This window comes from Marmota monax, unplaced genomic scaffold (genome assembly GCF_021218885.2).
Source record: "Marmota monax isolate L192 unplaced genomic scaffold, Marmota_monax_Labrador192_F-V1.1 WCK01_AAM20220418_F8-fsc00679, whole genome shotgun sequence".
Lineage (NCBI taxonomy): Eukaryota > Metazoa > Chordata > Mammalia > Rodentia > Sciuridae > Marmota > Marmota monax.
This window is the reverse complement of record NW_026692027.1, coordinates 1-22,663: the sequence shown is the minus strand read 5'-3', so window position 1 is coordinate 22,663 and position 22,663 is coordinate 1. Positions and strand designations below refer to the sequence as shown.

General features: G+C 34.4%; 1 protein-coding gene across 2 annotated transcripts; it reads left to right on the top strand.

Annotated features, from left to right (window-relative positions):
- The first annotated feature begins 1,416 nt into the window (after positions 1–1,416).
- On the top strand, positions 1,417–22,663 carry LOC124098916 (coiled-coil domain-containing protein 34-like). Of its 2 annotated transcripts, XR_009227813.1 has the most exons (4): positions 1,417–1,706; positions 6,778–6,916; positions 13,493–13,598; positions 22,578–22,663. XR_009227813.1 is itself a non-coding variant. In XM_058582673.1 (3 exons), the coding sequence occupies exons 1-3, from the start codon at positions 1,555–1,557 to the stop codon at positions 13,508–13,510; spliced, it is 309 nt and encodes a 102-aa protein (XP_058438656.1). In that variant the 5' UTR covers positions 1,417–1,554; the 3' UTR covers positions 13,511–17,335. The 2 variants fall into 2 exon arrangements, 1 of the variants encoding a protein (XP_058438656.1); XM_058582673.1 differs by lacking the exon at positions 22,578–22,663 and having other exon boundaries at positions 13,493–17,335.

The window sequence follows — 22,663 nt, the reverse complement described above, 5'->3', positions numbered from 1 at the left end:
GGGTAGAGAATGAACAAACTCTACTAAATAAGTTTTATTCTTTGATCAATTTATTACTCATTTGGATTGCTCTGATTTTCTTCATTTCACTGTTGTTACTAAAATTTAAAAATATTCCATTTAAGAAGTTTTAAGCATGCATATTTATTTTTTTGTGGTAGGGGAATCAAACTCAGGGTCTCCCATGCTCTATGCCTCTAGCTGGCATATCATATTTTATTATAGCTTCTGCTTCCAGAATTGTCTTTGATTGTTAATATTTTTATCATATCTCATTGTCCTGTGTCAAATTTTGTAGATCTAAACTTCATCAAGGATGGTGTATTATTCTTTGATCAGTAACAACTTTATGTGCTATTTTTAGCCACTGTCCGTTTTCACATGATACTTCTACCAGTTATACAAATTATGAACTAGACAGAGCTAAATTTACAACAATATAAATAAAGCATCCAGCTTTATAATGTCTGTCATCTTTCTTGCTACCTTTATCCCCATCTCCAATCCCTGAGTTCCCACAAAATATTCTTTCCTCATAAAATACACATCACAGCATATTTTAATTACATTTGTCGCCACCAAAAGATGAGGAATTTAGAGTAACAGCAGCTTTTACCCCATTGCTTAGCAAAGGTTAGAGGCTTAGCACATAATAGAGGCTTAAAAAAGTAAAAACAATTCGCAGGTGTAGACAGACTAGTTGCCTTAAGACGCCAGGCAAACAAGATGTATCAAAACACTAAAAGATTGTCCTAAACCTGCATTATTTTTTGGTAGCAGGGATGGAACCCAGGGCCCCATGCATGCTAGGCAAGCACTTTACCACTGAGCTACATCCCCAGGCCACCTAAACGTGCTTTCTTGGATACACTTGTAAAGTTAAATTACCTCACCCTCAAAAAAGCATGACCTGTTCAAGGAAATCAAGACTGGTGCATATAATCCTGACCTTATGTGTGTGTTGGGGTGGGGGGTGGGGTCGAGGGGTGGATGTTAGTCCTTAATTCTGCCTTTTTCCCTTTAAGAGGAGTTGCTTTATTCAGTAATAACGTTATTTCAAATACCAAATGGTCTGCAACAACACCTCAAAAAAAGCCCAGCCCCCCCCCCCGTGTCAGCTGGAAGAGACGCAGAATTGAATAAGTTCACAAGCAACAGGCACCTTCCAGACACAGGAAGAAGGGCAGACAGAGAGGAAGCCACGCTCTATAGGCCCAGACACAGCCCTCTCGTCCTCCTTGCGTCGCCATGGCAACGCGGCACCGGGGCCGGCCCGGATTGGCCGGGCCCAACATGCGCGGGGCCTGCTGGGAGAGCATGTCCACGCTGCAGCGCTGCCGGTTTGAACTTGGCGGGCTAGATGCAGGATGTGTGGCAGTGGAGTGTTGCTTCTTCCCCTCCCGGCATCCTGTTCTCTCTGGACTGCAGTTCCGAGTCTGAGGCCTCCATGGCCTCCTTCTCCGTCCTCATGAAGGGTCCCCGGGGGCAGAGGCTGGGGTGGTGGCGACGTCTATCTGATGGTCGCCGCTGCCTCAGAGCTGCAGCAATTCCACCATGTCACTGTTGTCTCCCCTCGGCCACCAGAGCTTCTCGTTTGACGATAAACATGGTGACGGAGAGGATGACGAAGATGTGGACGAAGATGCCCATGACGTAGAGGCCGAGGTGTTGAGCCTGAGAGGAACGGAGTTACCAGGGCGCGCCAGGTAAACCTGAGACTGCCCGACCGATACAACCGGTCCCAAGGTTCCTTGGACCCTTCCAAGTACCTTCAGCAAACCAAAACAATCTCCTGTCTTCCACCTTAGAGGCTGAGCAGGCGCCTGCATCCTTAAATGCAGCCCTTTCTGCAGAGAGTCCTGGGCCATTTCTTAAAGATGACATGTTTTCTGATTCTTAGCCCTTTAATTGCTGCTATCTCAGTTTCCTTAAAAATGACCCGTATATAGTCTCCAACACACAAAACTGCTTCTATTTCAGGAGTTTTACGAATCCTCAAAAATCCAGATGGTGAACTGAAGAACTCTTGTCCATAATCTTAGTTCCAAAATGTGTTTTATGTAGTAGGTTGTAATAGTGTAAAGAGCTGAAGCACAGAGATTAGTCCACCACAGCATGCAGAGGCAGGGTTGTGTCTCATCTGAGGACGAACTTTCAGTGGAATAGTTATTGTTGTATCAAAGAATATTTGAAGCAAAGGGATTATTAAAAACCATCATAATGTTTATTTCTACAGAGATTCAGTCAGCAAAAATCTATTTTTTGCCATATATTAGTTTAGGTACTGGGGACCATAAATAAAATATACAAGATTTTATTAAATTAAAGCCCAGCTCAGTCCACTCATTTTACATGTGATAAAACTGCATCACAGAACACAAATAAAAAGTCTGACTCAAAGGCATACACCAATTTATTAGCAGATTTGGGCCTAGTAGTGAGGTAAACTGATCAGGTTCCCTCTTATACAGCATGACTATTTTAGGGTGTATAGAAATAGAAGCAAAAGGCCTATCACTATAATAATGTAGGTCTATTTTGGGGTAAACATCATCTTCAGAAGCCAATTTACAAGTTTCTAATCATCAAACTATATAAGGAACAATACAGGAGATCTAAAAAAATGCAGACCAGAGAACCCATACTTTATGTGTAAGTGACAAGATGGCCCCTCTCTGTATAAGGAATGAATGAATGGAATGTGGAACCATCTGAAATGACCCATACATGGTTACAAAAGTTACTCTTTTAAAGATGAGAGGTATGTTGGTGGAAATGGAAACCAGGAAGAGTAACCATGCAGGCTGTCCAGGCTGCTTGAAAAAACAAGAAAGAGGCATCTCATATTAACCCCATAGACTCAGTGGTAAGAGGTAGGGTTTTAGGAGACCATTTTCAACTATGTTTTGTAGGGATTCTTTAGGACTTAGTGGGTATTAGATATTTTTAAAATGCATTTTAAAGATGTGTGAAATACCTTCTGAACATAATTAACAGGACTAAACAATGTGGACATAGTTTATCAGCCTGAGGAATAAATGACCATGAAAATCTGCAGCTCAACTACTGAGACCCTGCATTAGCTTCCACAAGCCTAAATGCTAATCAAATGGAACCTGTCAAGGGAGGAGCCAGACCTATCTATGTCTCACCCAAAGCCTGAATGAGCTAATAGGGCTAAGGCTGCCTAATTTCATTCCCCATGAGTCAAAAGAATACTGAGGATGTGGGTCTAGAAAGATTGCAGAATTTGTTAGGTCTTGTGTGTGGCAAGTGTTAGATTTTTATTAGGTACTCAATAAATGTGTGTTGAATGAATTCCTGTTTCTCCTTCCTGGAGAATAGTTAGATACCATGATTATTTTCAAATGGTTCAGAAAAACTAGCACTTCTTCTTTTATTTTAGAAGATGACTGTGTTCCTTTAGTTGTTGTTCTGGATAGCTTGTATGGGATGAGATGAAGGAAGGCAGCCTGAGTCATAGCCCAGCCATTGTTTTGGGCTATCAGCATCCTCTGTAGAGTACAGAGAAACCAAGAGCTCTGGGATTTTATGCCTCTCTCTGTCCCTTACTAGCTACATCTGATTGTGGCATACTAGTAGAGTAAGGCTTCTTTGAGATAGACTCAGGCATTGGCTGCACATATCTATGTGCTCAGATTTGTAGGGGTGCTGGGCCTCATACATGCCAGGCAAGCATTATGCCACTCAGTCACACCCCAATCCCTCAAGATAATTTTCAGTACAAATAGACTTATGCTTAAAAGATTGATTGACCTTCAAGTGTATTGGCTGGGATTGTGAAGATGATCAAAGATGACATCAAAACAAGATGATGAAAAGTATTTTTCTGGAGTCTTTTATAATATGCTTTGGGCCTACTGCTTATCTATTTAGTTCTTTTCTGTCTTTCATATAACTATAGTTAGGAAAGTTATGCCTTAATAAGTTTCTTGTCATAAATAGCTAATTATGAAGCCTTTCTTTATTATGAGTATATCTGTAGTTTATATGCTATACTTTTTGAACACATTTGCTAAAAATGTTAAGGCAGGAAGTATTTAAAGTGTTATCTAAAAAAACTGATTTGACTAATTTCTTCTTTCAACAATGTTTCATAATCTAGACCCTCAGTCAAGACATATTTGGTTTTCTTCTTTCCTTTTTTTTTCCAGTCCTGGGGATTGAATCCAAGGTGCTTTAATCTACAGCCTACTAATCTACAGCCCTAAACCTTTTTTATTTTTCCAGGCTGGCCTCAAACATACAATCCTCCTGTCTCAGCCTCCTACATTGCTGGGATTACAGGTCTATGCTATCACAACCAGCCAAGTTCTTATTTATTCATTCATTCATTCATTCATTCATTCATGTTCTTTTCTTTAAGGAACTCATGGCCTGTGGCAGAGGGGGAACCAGTGACAGGAAGCCCAAGGCAGTTAATCCAGAAGTTTTTAGAAAGTTTCCCAGACAATATAGTATCAGAATAAAATCTTGAAGGAAGAATAGGAGTTAGTTATAGTAATAATTATAATAAATGGCATAGTATGTACTTACTGAGGGCCCAGAACTATACTAAGTGCTTTGCTTCTTCATGCAGCTACTACTGTCATCTCCATTTTACAGATGAGATCTCTTTTTTAGAGAAATTTAAACATGTGCAGAAGCTAGGAAGAAGCAGATAGAGATTTTATCCCCAGGCTGTTTTACTTATGAAAGTAAGCTCTTAATCTGGCCATATGTGAAGGTAGAGGAAAGGCATTTCAGTTTTAGGCAAAAGCTGAAGAGCTCAACACCATAGTGTATTTACCAACCCACAGAAGTTCAACATGACTGAAATGTAGAGTCTGGATCACCAATTTATGAAAAGAAAGGCAGGAGTCAATTTATGGATGTCAGGCTAAGGAGTTTGGATTTCATCCTGTGCGCAAATGGGCCCTGAAGAACTTTGAGATGAGAAGTTACATGATAAAAGGATGCATTGGTAGGGGCAAATCTGGCAACAGGTTTAGAGAATGATTTAAAAGGGAAGGCTAGAGACTGTTTATGTTTGGAGTGTTTGAAAGGTTGGAGAAGAGAATCACTTGAGAAAATTGAAGGATGTAGAATTGATATGACTAGTGATTGTATGGGCATGAGGGTAGGGGGAATCAGACATGGAGGGGTAGCGGGTGGAGTCAGATCTGGATTTCTGGATTAGGTAACTGGGTGGATGGTGGTAACATTCACTTAGGATTATAAGAGGAGTAAAATTTTTCTTAGTGGGGAAGAAAGAGGAGGTGGATGCTGGAAAATGCTTAGATTTTTTTTTTTTCAGTTGACTGAGTTCAATATCATGGAGCTGTCTATAAAATTGTTAGAAATAAGTCTAAAAAAATCTCTAAGATAGAGATCTGGCCCAGAATAGCTGATCCAGATATCACCAGCATATAGTGATAGTTGAAGCTGAGAACAGATGAGGTCATAATGCAAGACTAAAAAGGAAAGATGTGCCTAAGAAATAATATATTAACAATGTCTCTTTTCCACTTAGAATACAAGTTCTGAAAAGACATGAATGGATGATTAAATAACATAACCCCCCCAAAAAAATTAGGGAAACTGAATCTATGAGGTAGAAAAAGTGGTACAAAGCAGTTGTGAGGCAATTGTTTGTTAGAAGGAACAATGTTGAAGATACACACACCTGAGTCTATATAATAAACTTGCCCCTGGAGCTATGTTGGGTACTGAACAACCTTCCTATCCATGAGTACTGATTGTTAAGTTTTCCATAAGTTTTGTGAGGCTTATGTATCCAGCCAAATCCTTCTGTTCTTTATTTACTCATATAGTTAATTTTCTGTATATCCAGAAGAGTCAGACTGACAGAAGGTACAAAGTGGAGATGAAGACAATGATAAGAGATAAACAGATTGGAGAGTCTTGTATACGCTAAGAACTGGCAAAATGTTGTCAAACAAAATATTAAATGTTGAAGGAGAGAAGGGCCACAGCAGTTGTGGGTGTAGCTCAGTTGGTACAGAGTATACTTAACATGAATGAGGCTCTGGCTTCGATTCCCAGCACTGAAAAAGAGAAGGGTATATTTTTTTCTATAGCTGTCTATTTCAAAATAATTTCAAATTTAAAGAAAAAGAATATAAAAAACTTTTGTTCATCCTTTACCCAGAATTCCTAATTATTAAATTATTTGCTTTTCATCATTCTCTCAGTATATATGTACACATTACTTTTTTTCTATGCTATATAATGGAGGAAAAGGGAAAGGTCTGCCCCAGGATCTGATTAAAGTTATGTGTATATGTGTGTATGTGGTAGTGGAGCTGTAGATATAGTTCAGGGGCATGTCCAAGGCCCTGGGTTCAACGCCTGGTACCATACACACACCTACAAAAGATTATGTGTACTAGTAGTAATTAGTGATTACTTGTATAGATAGAATTTTTAGGAATAAAAAAAATAAAATTTTAGAAATAAATAATTTCCTCAAGTGACCTTGAGGCACATAGGTTGGGCTCAAGTTATTCCATTGGGTTTTTAAATAATTTGCTTTTTGAAGGGAGTGGCATAACTAAATGAGTAAAGTAATTCAAAATTAGATTTCCTTTTCCTGGTTTTTCATATTTTTACATTATATAATTGATTCATATGTTTTTAAAATAACAGTATTGAAAATATGTTGTTAGATTTTGTTTTCATTGTATAGTTAAATGATTTTTGACTAGTAAGAGAAGTATTTCGTGTACAAGTTCTATAGTATCCTTTCTTTCATAGCAGTAAAGTTGAATCAGAAGATAACCAAGAAGAACAGAAACGGGTCCACTTAGGAGAAAGCAGCCTGACACCATGGGAGGTGTGGTTTGTTGGCAAAGAAAAAGAAGAAAGTGACCGACTACAACAGAAAACTCTAGAGGTACAACTAGACAGTATTCTTTCTATATGACACTGAGCTCACAGAGTAGAGTTGCTGTTGCAAATTAAAATGTTAATCTTATTGTTCCTGAAAACAATGTGTGTGCATTTGTTTGTATTAGTTTACTATATCAATCTTAATAAATCTAATTATAGAAGCAGTATATTCATTAGAAGAACATTCAGAAAATATAGCTAAATATAATTAAGAAAATGAAAAGCTCTTTTAATTTCAACACCTAATAATAATCTTTGTTAATATTATGGAATATAGCCTTCTAGACTTTCTTCTATGTAAGTTTTTAAAAAATAAAAACAGTCATCTTAAGTATCCAAGAGGTTTGGTTCCAGGACTTTCTTGGATTCCAAAATACTCAATGCTCAAGTCTTTCTATATAAAGGCATTTAACGTATATATCTCCCCATCTACTTTTAATCTTTTCTAATTACTTATATCACCTAATACAATGTGAACACTACCTAAGTAGTTATTATACTGAATTGCTCACAGCATAATGACAAGAAAACAATGTGTCCCTGCTCAGTATAGGCACAATTTTTTTTGGCATATTTTCGATCTATGCATGATTAAATCCATGGTTGCAGAACCCATGGATACAGAGGGCTGATTATATGTACAAATGTATATCTAGAGAGACATACAATAGACTTTTGCACTTAGGTAAATTCAACTATATACTCAGGAAAAGTTTTAAGAAAGAAGAGAAAAATTGAAATAAAGACAGGAATCTATTCTACCTACCAAAGAGCATGTGCCCTGGCAAGTAAATATATTTGTATAACTCGCCATCACCTAAGCTCCCTATCCAGACTCACTCTCTGGTTTCTTTTCATCACAGAAATGGTGAAAGATACTTCTTGTTTTTAATGAAATAGTTTCAATCTTTTTCAATCTGTTTTTTTTTTTTTGCCAGTTATATTATTAATATATTTCCATGTCATTTTAATTTTTTTTGTATTTTTTGGAGTTGCATTGGGGATCTAACCCAAGGCTTTGTGCTTGCTAGGAAAACATGTTACCACTGAGCTATACCCCAGCCCTCATTAAATATTTTTCAACATCACTTTAAAATGATTGCTTATTATTGGCTGGGGATATAGCTCATTTGGTATAGTGCTTGCCTCTCATACACAATGCTCTGGGTTCAATCCCCAGCACCACAAAAAAAAAAAAAAAAAAAAAAAAAAAAGAAAAGCAAAGAAAAGAAAAAGACTGCTTATTATTAAAGTATATTTAACATGTATTAATGTATATTAAAATATAGTAAACTGGTACACTATGGTTGGATATTTTAGTTTATTCTAGTCTGTTAGTAACCATGTTATTATAAAAAAATCATGGGAACTAAAGCTTTGTACTTTCTTTGTCCTTTATGATCTTCCTTGAAATTTTTCATATTGGTTTTGAAACTAGTTGTTATTTTTGTGATGGGTTTCTACCAGGTAGGCAATCATCTGTTCAGGAGACTTGGAATGATTCAAATGATTGTGTAAATTAGTATATTCTGGCATTTCCCTTTTACATGATACTTTGTATTCTAGAATACAAATTTATTCCTGGAAATGTACACTGTGAGAGTAGTACTTATTTCCTCTTAGCAAGCACAGGGCTTGAAAAAGACTTTGTGATTTGGTTTCAGCCAGGCTTAATAAAAGCTCTAGTTCTAGTCTTTTTACTTGCTGGGTGATCTTAGCCAATTTATTTAGATTTTATACTTCAGTTTCCCCATCTGGACAAGGTGGGAAAAATAGTACCTGTCATAGGATTTTTGTGAGGATTAAATGAAACAAAGTATAAAGATGGCTGATTTTGTTTTTTATTGGTATTGGCATTTCTATCATTGCTAGTCATAGCCTTTGGAGAAGATTTTTTTAAATTTGTTTTCAGAATTAATGTTTATTTTTGAGGCCCCAGTCTCTTCCCTTTACCTCAACTTTAGATTTTAACATTACTAGTTCTTTTAACATTACTAGTTCCAATGTTTAGTGTGGCTTTTATTTTCCCTGCTTCTTTTTTTTCTTGGAGTGCTAGGGATCAAACCCAGAGCCCTGCACATGCTAGGCAAGGGTTCTACCACTGTTCATCAGTCCTTGTGTAGTGTTTTTGAAAAATATTTGTTCACAGTGAGAAATCTAATTTTTTCATGTTGAACATAAATATAAACCTATACATAGATGTATATACATATATATTTGAAAAAGTATCTTAATTTATTCAAAACATGGTATTCTTTTTTATGAAAGTCAATTATAATCTGTTAAATTGATTTTAGACTCACAACTTGGAAAACACTGGTAGAGTAAGTTAGTGGTAAAGCACAGTTCATTTGCGTTTTTTTCTAGCTACTATAGAAGTCACTTGTAAGGAGAGTCACTATCAGTGAAAGGGGGAGAATAATATTTACCTCTTATTGTTATTATGAGGTCTAAATGAATATCAGGATATGGCCTACTATATAGAAAGAATTCAATATGAGTTAGTTATTACATATGAAAGTATATAATAACTACTCTGAAGATTTGTTTCAAGAACAGTATAAAATAATAAATATAAAGCCCTTACCACAACCATTAAGCATATAGCAGGGTATAATTATTTGTATGTATTAAAGCCTTTTCATGTTTTGAGTAATTTGACATTTCTTATGGCTACTTCATTACTTAACTTTGAAGCAATTTAAGATATTTTTGAATGAATCTTGCCTGTTAGTCATGCCAAGGAATTGTAGCTATCAATCATAACATATGGGTTATCTACTCAATGTTTTGTTAGCTTATTTTGAGCTGTTATGGTCTTTATATTTTATTTATTTTGAGTGAAAACTTTATTTAATTTTTTTTCTTTTAAAGAATACTGCTGAAAACTATTATAGCTTTCTGCAGAAATAATGTTTAACTTCTGTCATCCAAAAGTGTAAATTGGAGGTACTTCCATTGGAAGTAGGATCAGTTTGCTTTGCAGGATATAGGAGGGACATTTGGTGTTGGGGGACTGATGATATCGATAGAAAACAATGCAGAATTAGAAGATGGCTTATCATCATAAACTTTAGCCAAAATCTATTTGGATTTTCATGCCTTTCTCTTTATTTCCTAAGTCATGCTTTCCCTTATTTTTCTCTCCTTACTTATTCTATTCCCTAATTTGCTTACAAACCATGTCATTAAAAGCACAGATTTTTGACCATAAGGAATGGTTCATTTCAGATCCTTATAAAAGCTAAGAAGCATGAAGGCGAGAGAAGTAACTTTGCCAAGGTTTCGGTTAATGGCAGAGCTGGAACTGGTATTAAGTTCTTTAGATTTCCAATTTATGTGCTTTTTATTAAGAAATATTTTAGAAATAAATAGATCAGACTCAGTATTTGCTTTTTGAACTTATTCTTGCTTTCTTATTTTCTTCCTTTAACATTTAAAGGAAAATTTTTTTCAGTACCATGCAGAGGTACTTAACCACTGAGTCACATCTCCAGTCCTTTTTTGTAGTTTATTTACAAACAGGGTCTCACTAAATTACTGGGGGCCTCACTAAGTTGCTTATTGCTTTGAACTAGTAATCCTCCTGCCTCAGCCTCTCAAGCTGCTGGGATTACTGGCAAGTGCCACCATGCCCCACTTAAAGGAAGACTTAAAGGATAGTTGAATCATTAAGAAGCTCATTTCATTCATGAATTTTATTTTAGTAACAGACATTTAAATTTGTTTTAGACATCTCTGTGAGATTGAGTTAAAAAATTGTTTTAACCCTTTATAGTTACCCTATTAAAAATGTTATACATTTGTAATAATGTTGTAATGATAAACATGGTAAACACTGAAAATTAACATTGACATTATGCAAGCTAGCATATTGGTTTTGTAGGTTATTAAATATATTTACATTTTTTATTTAAAATAATTCTTTAATTCTTCTAAGTTCTCTGTGGTCTTTGGCTAATTCTAATTTTTAACATTTGACTTCACATTTTAATGTAATCTGTTCAAAATTATAAAAATTATTTATTTTGTGACTAGTCCAGGTACTTTTTTTCCTGTTATTTTTTTCAACCTCACCATTTAATATTCAGCTATTTAATTTATCAGCCCTTAAGGAAGGAGTAGGGTAGGATATAGAGCTGGTGAAACTCAAAATTGTCACTTTGTTTTTTTTGTTTTTGTTACCTTCAATAGTAAAAAATCATTTGAAAATAGGCAAAATATATTGAAATAATGATACATGTTTAGGACCCTCTTTGGAGTTTGGTTTTCCATAACCAAATGTTTACTCTATGGGAAAATAGCTATAATCCTGTTGAAATTCAGTGGTGTACCAGAAGACCAGGCAGGGGCTTTTGGAAAGAAGACTCCTGCTGTATCCTGGAGGAGGCCTGCCTCCGTGGTGAACAGATGGAGCCATGCAGCATGGGAAATTCTAAGAGGAGCTAGCCTTGGAAGAGAGGGTAGTGTATGAGAATGTGATGTATATTCTGGGTAGGCAAATACTTAAATAGACATTATAAGAATACAGTACTATTCAGGTCAGTGGTAGAATTTTCTAGGTACTTTTGGATCTTTTCTTTATTTTCACCTATATCAACATTAACTAAAATTTGGTATTCATAAAATAGTAATGCAACATCTTAATTTTCCCCCTTTTGAGTTACCTTTAAGACTCTTAAAAAGTATATAAATATAATCAATTATGCTTAATCATACATTTAAACTTTTCTTTAAAAGAAAATTTAGAACTGGTTTGGAAAATTTCGAATGTATAGTTGTCAGATTTATACCTAGCCTTTTACTGTATGTAAATTTATACACATGTATATACACATACATACACACATGCGTATCTGCACACCCACACACACTCTGTGTGTTTCTCCTTTTACTTGTTTTCTGGCACAAGTCCAGACTGTCTTCCCCTTATAGGGTATATTGTCATAACCTTCTAGTCAATCTCCCTCAGAATAGTACTGATCATTTCAAACTCAGCCTTCAGTCTTAATAAGAGCTCTAAATCATCCCTTTTGACTTTTATTCTTCATCATAGTGTTCAATTTACTGTCTTCAAAAAACCTCTTTCTATCTAAAGAGGAAATTAGTACCACACATTAAATTAATCACCGTCCCCTTCCGCATCTTTCACTTCTTTTAAAGTCATCTTCTTTCACTATTTTAAGAAACTGCTCATTTCTGACTATCCTGGTTCAAACCATTTCTCTTTGTCTTCCCTTTTTGTTCTTTTCTCCAAACTCCTTTTTTTTTATACCCAGTAACTCACAGTGTAGCACTTTATTCTTTGGTATATACAGAAAAGATTAGATGAGAGACTTCTAGGATTTCATCTTTCTGTGTGTGTATGTGTGTGTGTGTGTGTGTGTGTGTGTGTACACACACACAGTTCTTGTTAGATCAATATCAGGCACTCAATTAAAGTTTATTGAGTGAGTAATAAAGGAATAACAGCTATGAGGTAGTGAAGAATCCTATCAAGGTAGATATTTGTTTTGTGAGATATGATATTTCAAAGTTTGAAGATTTTCTAAGTGAGATAGGGCAACTATTTTCTTTGCAGTGGAATTTTAAGATCAGAAGTCATGGTAAACAAGTATCTTTTGATTAGTTATTCTAAAATGCAAAAAAAAAATATGTTCTTGGTGTAAAATTTTATCTTCATTTAAGACCCTGGAATTAACCTGAGAGTTGGAAAATTGCCCATGGAGGTAAGTATTTGGGGAGAAAGGAAAGATGGAAGGAGAAAGGGGGACCAATGGAAGATTCATAAATGTATCTGATTATTAGTATCTAAGGAAGGAAGAAAACTAACCAGTAATTATGATTGTAGAGTCCTAGAGAAGTCTAGTTTGAACAGCTTTCTCAACTAATGCCATAATTTAGCTGATGAGTGACAGAGTGGTGGCATTCAACTTGTAGTTTTATTTGGCCATACCTTCCACATTCTTTCTCCTGAGGAAATGCCCAGATGTGTAGATTCTGGTGACAGCAAGACAGTTAAATAATCTGAGGTATGAATTTGGTTTTGTTTTATATCCCAACAGCTATAAAATCTGTGAAGAAAACTCTGATTCTTTTTTTCTCTATGGAAACTGAATACCTTCTTTACATTTCTTCTTTGGTGTAACTCTGAATTAAAATTTTAATTTAGGGATTACTTAATTCCTATTCTTTATCTTCAGCAAGAATCTTGAAACTTTTTATAACTGTAAAAAAAAGTTGCAATTCTCTTGAGCTACTGCCAATAGCTTACAGTGGTGCCAAAATTTGTGTGTGGAAAAGTTGATTTCAATGAGGGTAATTTAGCTGAAATTTAGTCTAAGAAACTACTGTTTTGCTGCCAAGCAATTATTTGCATTTCTAAAAAATGACTTATACTTTTTACCAATGCTTTCTTTCATTGTAGACTAGTTACTTAAGTAAGTTATTATCAGTAGTGGTATATATTGTATAATGGAAACTATATTCTTGTTTAATTTGGTTAAGTTCAGCCTTTTTTAAAATATGTGATTTGGGTACTTCCCTTAAACATTGTCTTTTGTTTAAATGAAATCCACAGGAATTAAACCACAACTAGAAAAAAGAAAAAAATTGAAGAACGTGAAAAAAGAAAGAAAATTGCTGAAGAAAAGCACAAGGAATGGGTTCAGAAAAAGAATGAACAGGTGAAAAGGAAAAAAATGCATACACATATCCTAACATCTCTTTTCAAAGTCTTTCTTCCAATTAGTCCTTAGCTAGGTTTTTCTTATATTTCTCTTAGTTTCTTTCTTCTTTGGGGTTTTGCTTTTGTTTTTTACCCCTACCCTCATGAATATTTATCAAGTCTCTTGTCTTCTGCCCTTTGCCCTTTACTCTTCTTTTGTTTTTGGTACTAAGGATTGATCCCAGGCATGATTTACCACTGAACTACATCTCTGCCCTTTTTATTTTGTTTTGAAACAGGGTCTCACTAAGTTGCTGAGACTGTCTCTAACTTGCCATCCTCCTGCCTTAGTCCCCTTGAGTCACTGGGATTAAAGGCATGCACTACAGAGCCTGGATGCCCTCTAATTGTGTTCTTTTCTGTCCCTGTGAACTCTACTAGTGTCTGCCTGCATTCAGCAATTCTAAATATTTTTAAAATATTTTTAGTTGTATATGGACACAATACCTTTATTGTATTTATTTATTTTTATGTGGTGCTTAAGATGGAACCCAGCACCTCACATGTGCTAGGCAAGTGCTCTACCACTGAGCTACAATGCTAGCCCCACCAAGTCTGAATCTTTAGACTTGAATTTTTTGAGTCTTGGATTTCTATCCATTAGATCAGCAGGCAACTCCAAATGTGTACACCTAAAAAAATACCTTTGCCCCATTCCTCTTCATAGACTTTTTCCTATTATTCCTTTATTCCTATTACTTCTACTGTGTCTTCAGTCACTTAATAATAATAATAATTCTGTTGCTCCAAAACATCCCTTCCTTTACTATATATATAATTGCTGCTTCTATTTTATTTTCTGAATGGTCTCATTACTTCCTTCAACTTTATTGTTTACTTCTCCACACTAGGATATAAGTTCTTATAAGATCAGGAATTTTGCTTCTGTTTTTCAGTTCTCCAACAGCTTATCCATTACCACACATTAGAGGTACCCAGGAATATTTGTTAAATGAATAAACCCTTCCTGTATGTCTCCGCCAGATTAATCTTTGCTGAATAGATCTGACTGTTATTCCTTATGTCTAAAAATGTTTTTCATGTGCCAAACCTGTACTGTCTTCTGACTGAGATTTTAAAACTCAAGACTGACTGGTTAAAGAGTCTCCACTCTATTCCCTGAGCCAAAGTAGCATTTCAGGCATGTCTACCATCTATTTTCTCTTTATTCTATGCTGATTCTTTTTACAGGGATTATTTAGGGAACTCACACAAGATAATCACAGCCACCCCCAATCTTCTTGGAGTATTAGTTTTACTGGAAATTTTTTGAGAGGAAAATGTTATATTTTTATAATAAAGCAAACATAGGTATATAAAGAAGTAGACTGTAAGTTTTATTTTTATTTTATTTTTCAAAGTGTTGATCAAACCCAGGGCCTTGCATATACTAAGAGAGCACCAAATTTTTTACATTATTTTTAAGATGCAAATAAATTTCCTAGAAATCTTGAGCTTTTGGCTGTACTGCCCAGGACTCAAGAGTATGTATTCTTGAGAAATTTTGAGAATACTTATCTTGTTAGTATTTTTCATTTCCTAATTTTTACATATGGTATTTTATCAGGATGAAATCTCATCATATTCTCTGTTCTACTTTTCCATTTGTCATCTAACTCAGATTACTTCCTACATGCAGATTGGCTGTTCACATGTTAGAGATTCTTTCCTGTGAATCTTTTTTCAATTTATATTAACTTTTATAGCACTTTATCATATGGTGCTTTGTATTTTCTGTATGTTTTATAAAAAAGAAAAAAAATGGCTGTTTTGTAGTATGTACATCCCTTTGCTTTCCTTGTAATTTTAAGATCCTTAAGAACAAGAATTCTTTTTTATATTATTTTTTATCCATTACAAGGTTTATAATTCTTTGTATATAGTAAGCATTTGTTAATTGAATGAGTCAATGAATTTTCTTTTTTCTTTTTCTTTTTTGCAGTGCTGGGGATCAAACCTAGGGTTTCACTCATGCTGGGTTTTACCACTGAGCTATATTCCTATTCTTCCTTTCAATTTTTGTTGTTATTATTATTATTATTATTATTATTATTACTTTTTAATTTATGGTGCTAATTGAACCCATGGCCTTAAGCATGTTAGGCTAGCATGCAACCATTGAGCTATCCTTCATATCCCTACTTTCAATTTTAATACATTCTTATGTTGGATCACACATTAGAATTTTTTTTTAAAAAGGTCTTTATTTTGTTTATTTATTTTTATATGGTGCTGAGGATCTAACCCAGTGCCTCACATGTACAAGGCAAGTGCTCCGCCACTGAGCCACAACCCCAGCCTGATACATTAGAAATTTTAAAATAACTGGGCATAGTGGCACATGCCTGTTGACTCCAACTACTTTAGAAGCTGAGATGGGAGAATCACAAAGTTGAGGCCAGTCTGGTGAATTTTCTGAGACCCTGACTCAAAATGAAATGAAAAAAGGTCTAGGGTAGGGTGTAGCTCTGTGATAGACTGCTTATCTAGCATGCACGAGGGCTTGAGTGGAATCCCTAATACTGCCCCCCAACCCCCATTTAAAAAATATTATGCTATCACTTTGTTTATATTGTGATTTTGTATGTTTAGAATTGATTTTATTATTAAAATATAACTATGAATTTAGATAAATGCTCAAATTATAGGACAAAGTTTTAAATTTTTAATTATAGTTTTTGTCCTTACCTATTGTTGAATCTGATGCCAAGTGATATTATTATGAGTATCAAATAATTTCAGTAAGTTGAAGATAACATAATCTTCATCATCCAGGCATTAGAAGAAGGAAATTGGTTAGAGAGGTGTCTGTGTGTATGTGTGTGTGTATTATAACCATAAAAGTATTTGATCCTTACTTGGATTGTGTTTGTTTAGAAATCAATTACTATGGATTGTGTTTGTTTACTTCATTCCCAAAAGAGTACTTTGAATAAATGTCACAATCAAAATAAGTCTATATGACCATTACAAAATTTTGGTTGACACCTTTTTGAAGTTTATATAAAAATAGTTCTCCATGTATGATGTGCTCTCTCCTCTAGAAGCTTCTCTTATCTTCTAACTTCATTAAGCTAATTTTACCATGCCAATCAAACATAATTGTTTTTCCTAAGAATGTAAGATGCTTCTGAGGGATATATGATATATATTCACTGTTTTAGTTAGTGGTAGTAGACCTAATCCAATTATTTTTGAGGAAAAAAATCTTTTGGGAGTAAGTGGCTTGCCATGACATAAATCACTAATTATTGAAAGCAAGATTCCATAAGGTAGAAAATGATTCAGAGATAAACCCTGAAAAATTAATTTACCTATTCTGCAGCATTCTTGTGCATGTTACAGAATAATTGATCCCTCCTTTTTTTTTTCTTAAAAACTATCAGATTTCTTATTCAGCCTTAGTTACATTTACCTGTATTTGTAAAGACTGTTCTCCTGGTTCTTCTCTTCCTGTCTGGCATCTAGCTTTCTGTTTACATTTCATGGTGTGTGGTCCTCTGCTGCCTCCAGCTTCATTTTAGTTGTATCTTGGGCTGCTATTTTCTCTAAGTCATTTTCACTGTGTTTTATCAAAAAATCAGACAAAATAATTTATGTATACATTAGTAAGATTGCTTTCTTCTAATATGACTATAAATTGTGAAATTCTTTTAAAACAAATATCTTATCTCATTGAGTACACTTAATATTTGTGTTGCTATGCTAAATTATTTTCCAGATTAATTTTTTACACATTAATACAAATTTTGAAAAAGACTTCTACTTTCAATGTTTTAAAAAGTTATTTAAAAATAAAATTGTTTTTAATTCTCAAAACACACTGATATTTTATTTGAAAGACTTAATTCAAATCAACAAGGTGTATGATTGATAACACTGTTATCAGTGTATCAATCATGCTTTCAACAAATGTTTACTTAGCTTTTTCTATGTGCCAAGTAGGCCCTATTAGAAGAATTAAAATAGAAAGTCAAAAACTTTAAGTAGCCAGTTGTTCATTTCTTTTACTTGTAAGAAACAAAGGTTCTTTCAGGGCACCATTTTAGAAAAGGAAGATTAATTATTGTCCTCTGTGATATAGAACCAGTGTGCTAGAAAATCCGAAGCCACTTAATGGCTGACTGCTTTCTCAGTAGCAGTGACTATTCTGACTGCCTGCTGTGCAATAAAATACACCTATTTTAAGTTTATGAGTTTGACAGATGTACATACCTGTGTGATTAATAAGCACCACACTCAAGATAATACAACATTTTCATCACTCCGGAAAGTTCCCTTCACATCCAACCCCCATTCCCCTTCCCATAGCCAGCCCCAGCTCTAAATATCTTGGTTATCTTTCTATTCTGTATATAAGATTGTACTTTCTATACTTTCTTAAAAGCAGAATTAAAGAATTGTTGGACTTCTTTGTGTTGGACTTCTTTTGTTTTTAAATATATCCTGATATTTCATATATTGTTGATTCATTTTTATTGATGAGTAGTCTCCCATGGAATAGCACAAATTGTTTATCCATTCACTAGTTGATGGTCAGTGGATTGCTTTCCATTAGGAGATATTATGAATAAAATTATCTGACCATTTATATACAAGTCTTTTGTGGACATTTGTTTTCATTTGTTTTGGGTAAATGTTTAGGAGCTGAATTGCTGGGCTATGTGGTAAGAATGTGTTTATGAGAAATTGCCAAAGTATTTTCTCAGGTGCTTATACCAATTTATATTCCCATGACTATTTATGAAAGTTCCAAATATTTTACATCTTTGGCAAACCTGGTAATGTCAGTCTTTCATTTTTGTTCTTCCAGTGTGTGTATAGTATATGCCATTGTTTTAATTTTCATTTCCATGAGATCTAATGCTGTTTCGCATCTTTTTATAAGCTCATTGTATTAGTCTTTCAGTGATGCCATAACCAAATACCACAGACTTGGGTGGTTTAAACAACAGAAAATTTTCTCACATCCCAGAGACTGGAAATCAAGATGAAGGTGTCTGCAGGTTTGGATTCTCTTTAGGTCTCTGGCCTGCAGATGGCTTGTCTTCTGGCTTTTTCTCTGTGCACACATATCTTTGGTGTATTTTCCTCTTTAAAGGACTTCAGTCTTATTGGATTAAGACCTCATTTAAATTTGATTTACTATTGGAAGGTTTTATCTCCTCACACTGGGAGATAGGCTTTCAACATAGGAGGTGAAGGGACATAATTCAGTTTATTATACTTGTTGACCATAGTAGGCAGCATTCTACAACTGAGCTACATTTGTTGTTAGCTTCTTTTGGATTTGTTTTGTGTCAGTTTAAGTCTTTTGCCCATTTTTTGAAGGGGTTATATGACTTCTTATTAAGATATAAGAATTTGTAAGAATTCACGGTTGAGTAAAACTTAGTGGCAGAGAGCATGCTTAGCAGGCTCTGGGTTCAGTCCTCAACAAGTCTCCTTTCTCCATCAAAAGACATGTAGGAATTATTCTTTCTTTTTTCTTTTTTTTTTTTTGAGATGAGGATTTCGGTGATATCACTTTGTTATCCCGGTTGACCTCAAATTCCTGGGCTTGTCAGGTGATCCTCTTGTCTGAGTCTCCCAAGTAGCTGGGAATATAGGTACATGTGACACTGGGTGAATTTTGTACATTTCTCTTCACTTTTTCTTTTCTTTTTTTAATGTGGTGCTGGGGATTGAACTCAGGGCCTCACTCAGGCTAGTCTAGCACCTATCAATGAGCTAATCCCCAGTCTTTGAATTCTTTATATATTCAGACCACAAGTCCAATGTCAGATAAATGCATTGCAAATATTTTCTCCCATTTAATTTTTTTTCTTTCTTTTTTTTTGCCAAGGACTAAATCCAGGGATTTTTAACTACTGAGTCACATCTCCAGCCAGTTTCTTTATTTTTTGTTTTGAGACAGGTTCTTACTAAGTGGCTTAGGAGGGCCTTGCTAAATTGCTGAGGCTGACTTTGAAATTGAAATCCTCCTGCCTCAGTCTGCTGAGTCATTGGGATTACAGGTGTATGCCATCACTCATGGCCCATTTAATTTTTCTGAATACTATATTTTAAAGAGCAGAATGATCTTCCTTCCTTCCTTCCTTCCTTCCTTCCTTCCTTCCTTCCCTGGGGATTTAACCCATGTAGACTTTACCACTTAGATATATCCCCATCCTTTTTTTTTGAGACACAATCTTGCTAAATTTTGTAGGGCCTCCCTAAGTTGCTGAGGCTGGCCTTGAACTTGTGATCCTCCTGCTTCAGCCTCCTGGGATTATAGGCACGCACCTCTGTGCCCAACTTAAAGAACACAAGTTTTAAATTTTGACAATATTCCATATTTAATTTTTTCTTTTATGGTTATGGTTTGTATGTCTTTATTTAAGAAACATTGTGTAATTCAAGAGTATATAAAATATTTATCGTTTTCTTCTAGAAGTTATAACTTCAGCTTTACCTGTATGTTTATTTTGAGTTCATTTTAATATCTGGTTGAGTTAAAGGTTGGGGTTCATTCATTTGCATACATATATTCAATTGTTCCACTGTTAATTGAATAGATAATCCTTTCCCTATCAAATTACCTTGGCACTTTGTTTAAAATCAATTGACGATACACACACACCCACACACACACACACACACACACACATATAGATCTATTTCTGAATTCTATTCTCTTCTATTGATTTATATCCTGTGTCAGCAGTAATAACTTGTTACTACAGCTCTATAATTATTGAACTTATAGTTTTTAAAAAATAGATATATAAATCAACTTTTGTCTTCTTTTCCAAACTTATTTTAGTTCCTTTGCACCTTTCTATATGTAATTCAGCATCTGATTATCAGATTTGCTAATTATGCCTGCTTGAATATTGCCTGGCACTATTGGGATTTTGTTAAATGTGTAGATCGTTTTGGAGAAAATGGCTCTTAGTAATATCAAATTTAAAATCTATGAATATGTTTTTCTTTCCATTTATTTTTCTTATTTCTCATCAGTTTTATTTAGTTTTTAATGATGGTATTATGCATCATTTGTTACATGCATTTCTAATTATTTCACATTTTGGGCTATAGAGCAGTTATCTTGCCTTGTTTCTGATATTATCTTGTAACATAAAATTAATTTGTGTAGTCATTTCGTATTATTTCTTCCTTAAATGTACATTGCAAACTACCAATGAAGCTATCAGAAGCTAGAGTACTTTGTGGTAAATTTTTAAATTTTGAATTTTTTATAATAAATGGTTATCCAGATACTATTTCTTCTTGAATTAATTTTGAGAAGTAGTATGTTTTAAGAAGTTTTGACATTTCACTTTGGTTTAAAATTTTTGGCATAACATTATTTTTAGCATTCCTCCATTTTGAAGTCTTTGTGATCTATAGTGATCTACTACTTACTGTGTGATCTTAGACAAATTACTTACCCTCTTGTGCCTTCCTTTCCTCCTTTGTAAATAGGATAATAATAGTACCTACCTCATACTGGGATTGTAAAAATCAACTGATGGTCCATATGTATAATAAAGTACATAGAATAGTGTGAGATATAGATACCAATGAAGTGTTAGTTTCTGTCATTGAAAACATTGTAGGGACTGGATGATTTCTTGCTGGTGAGGTTAGGCAGAAGAGTCATAAATCATACAGATTAAGAGAGATATATTCCAAGACCATTTTCAGTTTGTAGATTTTCTGTCAGTGAGGAGTAATTAAAACCCATTATTGTTCCATTGGCTACTGAGGTTTTGTTATGAAAAGATTCCTTTTCACAGCTATTGGCTGCACAGCAAGAAAGAAATATATCAACTTGAGGAATGGTGCAAGCCCTGATTTTCAAGACTTGCTTGTGCTGCTCAGCACTGAACAGGACATATATTGTATGTAACTGATGTTTATTAATTGGGTGTTAATTTATATTACAGTATTTTACAAGATACTTTCAGGGAAGGAATTTCTCTTTTGGGATCATCTTTCTTTTCTCCATGAAAACTGACATGTATATACATTTGTATTCCATATTCCTTTTATACCTTTCAGGTTAATTTCTAAAACTTTGATAAAGTGAACTCTCCATGCCATTATTTATTTAAAATTTAACTACAGTTGGTAGGTTATCATTTGAGTAAGGAGAAGAAAAGCATTGAGTTATATTCTATGTCAAAAATTATTATTATTTTTTTTCTGAAAAGGGCCAGATCTTAAACATCTCAGGTTTTCTGCCCATGCAGTCTCTGTGGCAACTATTCAACTTTGCTATTGTAGAATAAAAGAAACCATATACAAATGTATAAGCAAAATGAGTTGGCCATACTTATATAAAATGTTGTTTACAAATACAGATGGCCTGTGGGCCGAATTTGACATTTAGCCTTGTTTGCAAACCTCTGATCTATATAAAACAGTATACCTAAATATTTGCCCAATTATGTCCTTATATGCAATCTTCAGCAGGCATTATTCATTTGAACTCTATAACACACTTTTTGTGAATACTTATCCAAGTATTTGTATTGACAAATTGTCTATCTAGGAAATGTTTATATACATGACGGTAAACATCCATTAAAAATACTAGGATTCAGCAGTCTAACAGATAGTAATATTTATTCACTAATTTATTTAAACAGTATTTATTGAGCACCTGTTATTTACTCAGTACTATCCCAGTCGCAGGTATATGTTGGTGAGCAAGATCTTTGTCAGTGTCCTAATGAAACTTACAGCCAAGCAGTAACTACCTGTTATTGACATTGAACAGGTAATTATATATTCTCATGTTATATATTCTCATAAACCACGTTGTGCCAACCACTGTTACACCACTTATTTTAAGAATAATAGAAGTTTAGAAAATTATTGCATATAACAATCCTTCCTTATGTGAGAATAATTACAGGTATTTCAATTAAAATTTCTATTTTTATTTAAGAAAAGGAAAGAAAGAGAACAAAAAATGAATAAAGAAATGGAGGGGAAAGCAGCAAAAGAACTAGAGAAAGAACATTTGCAAGAAAA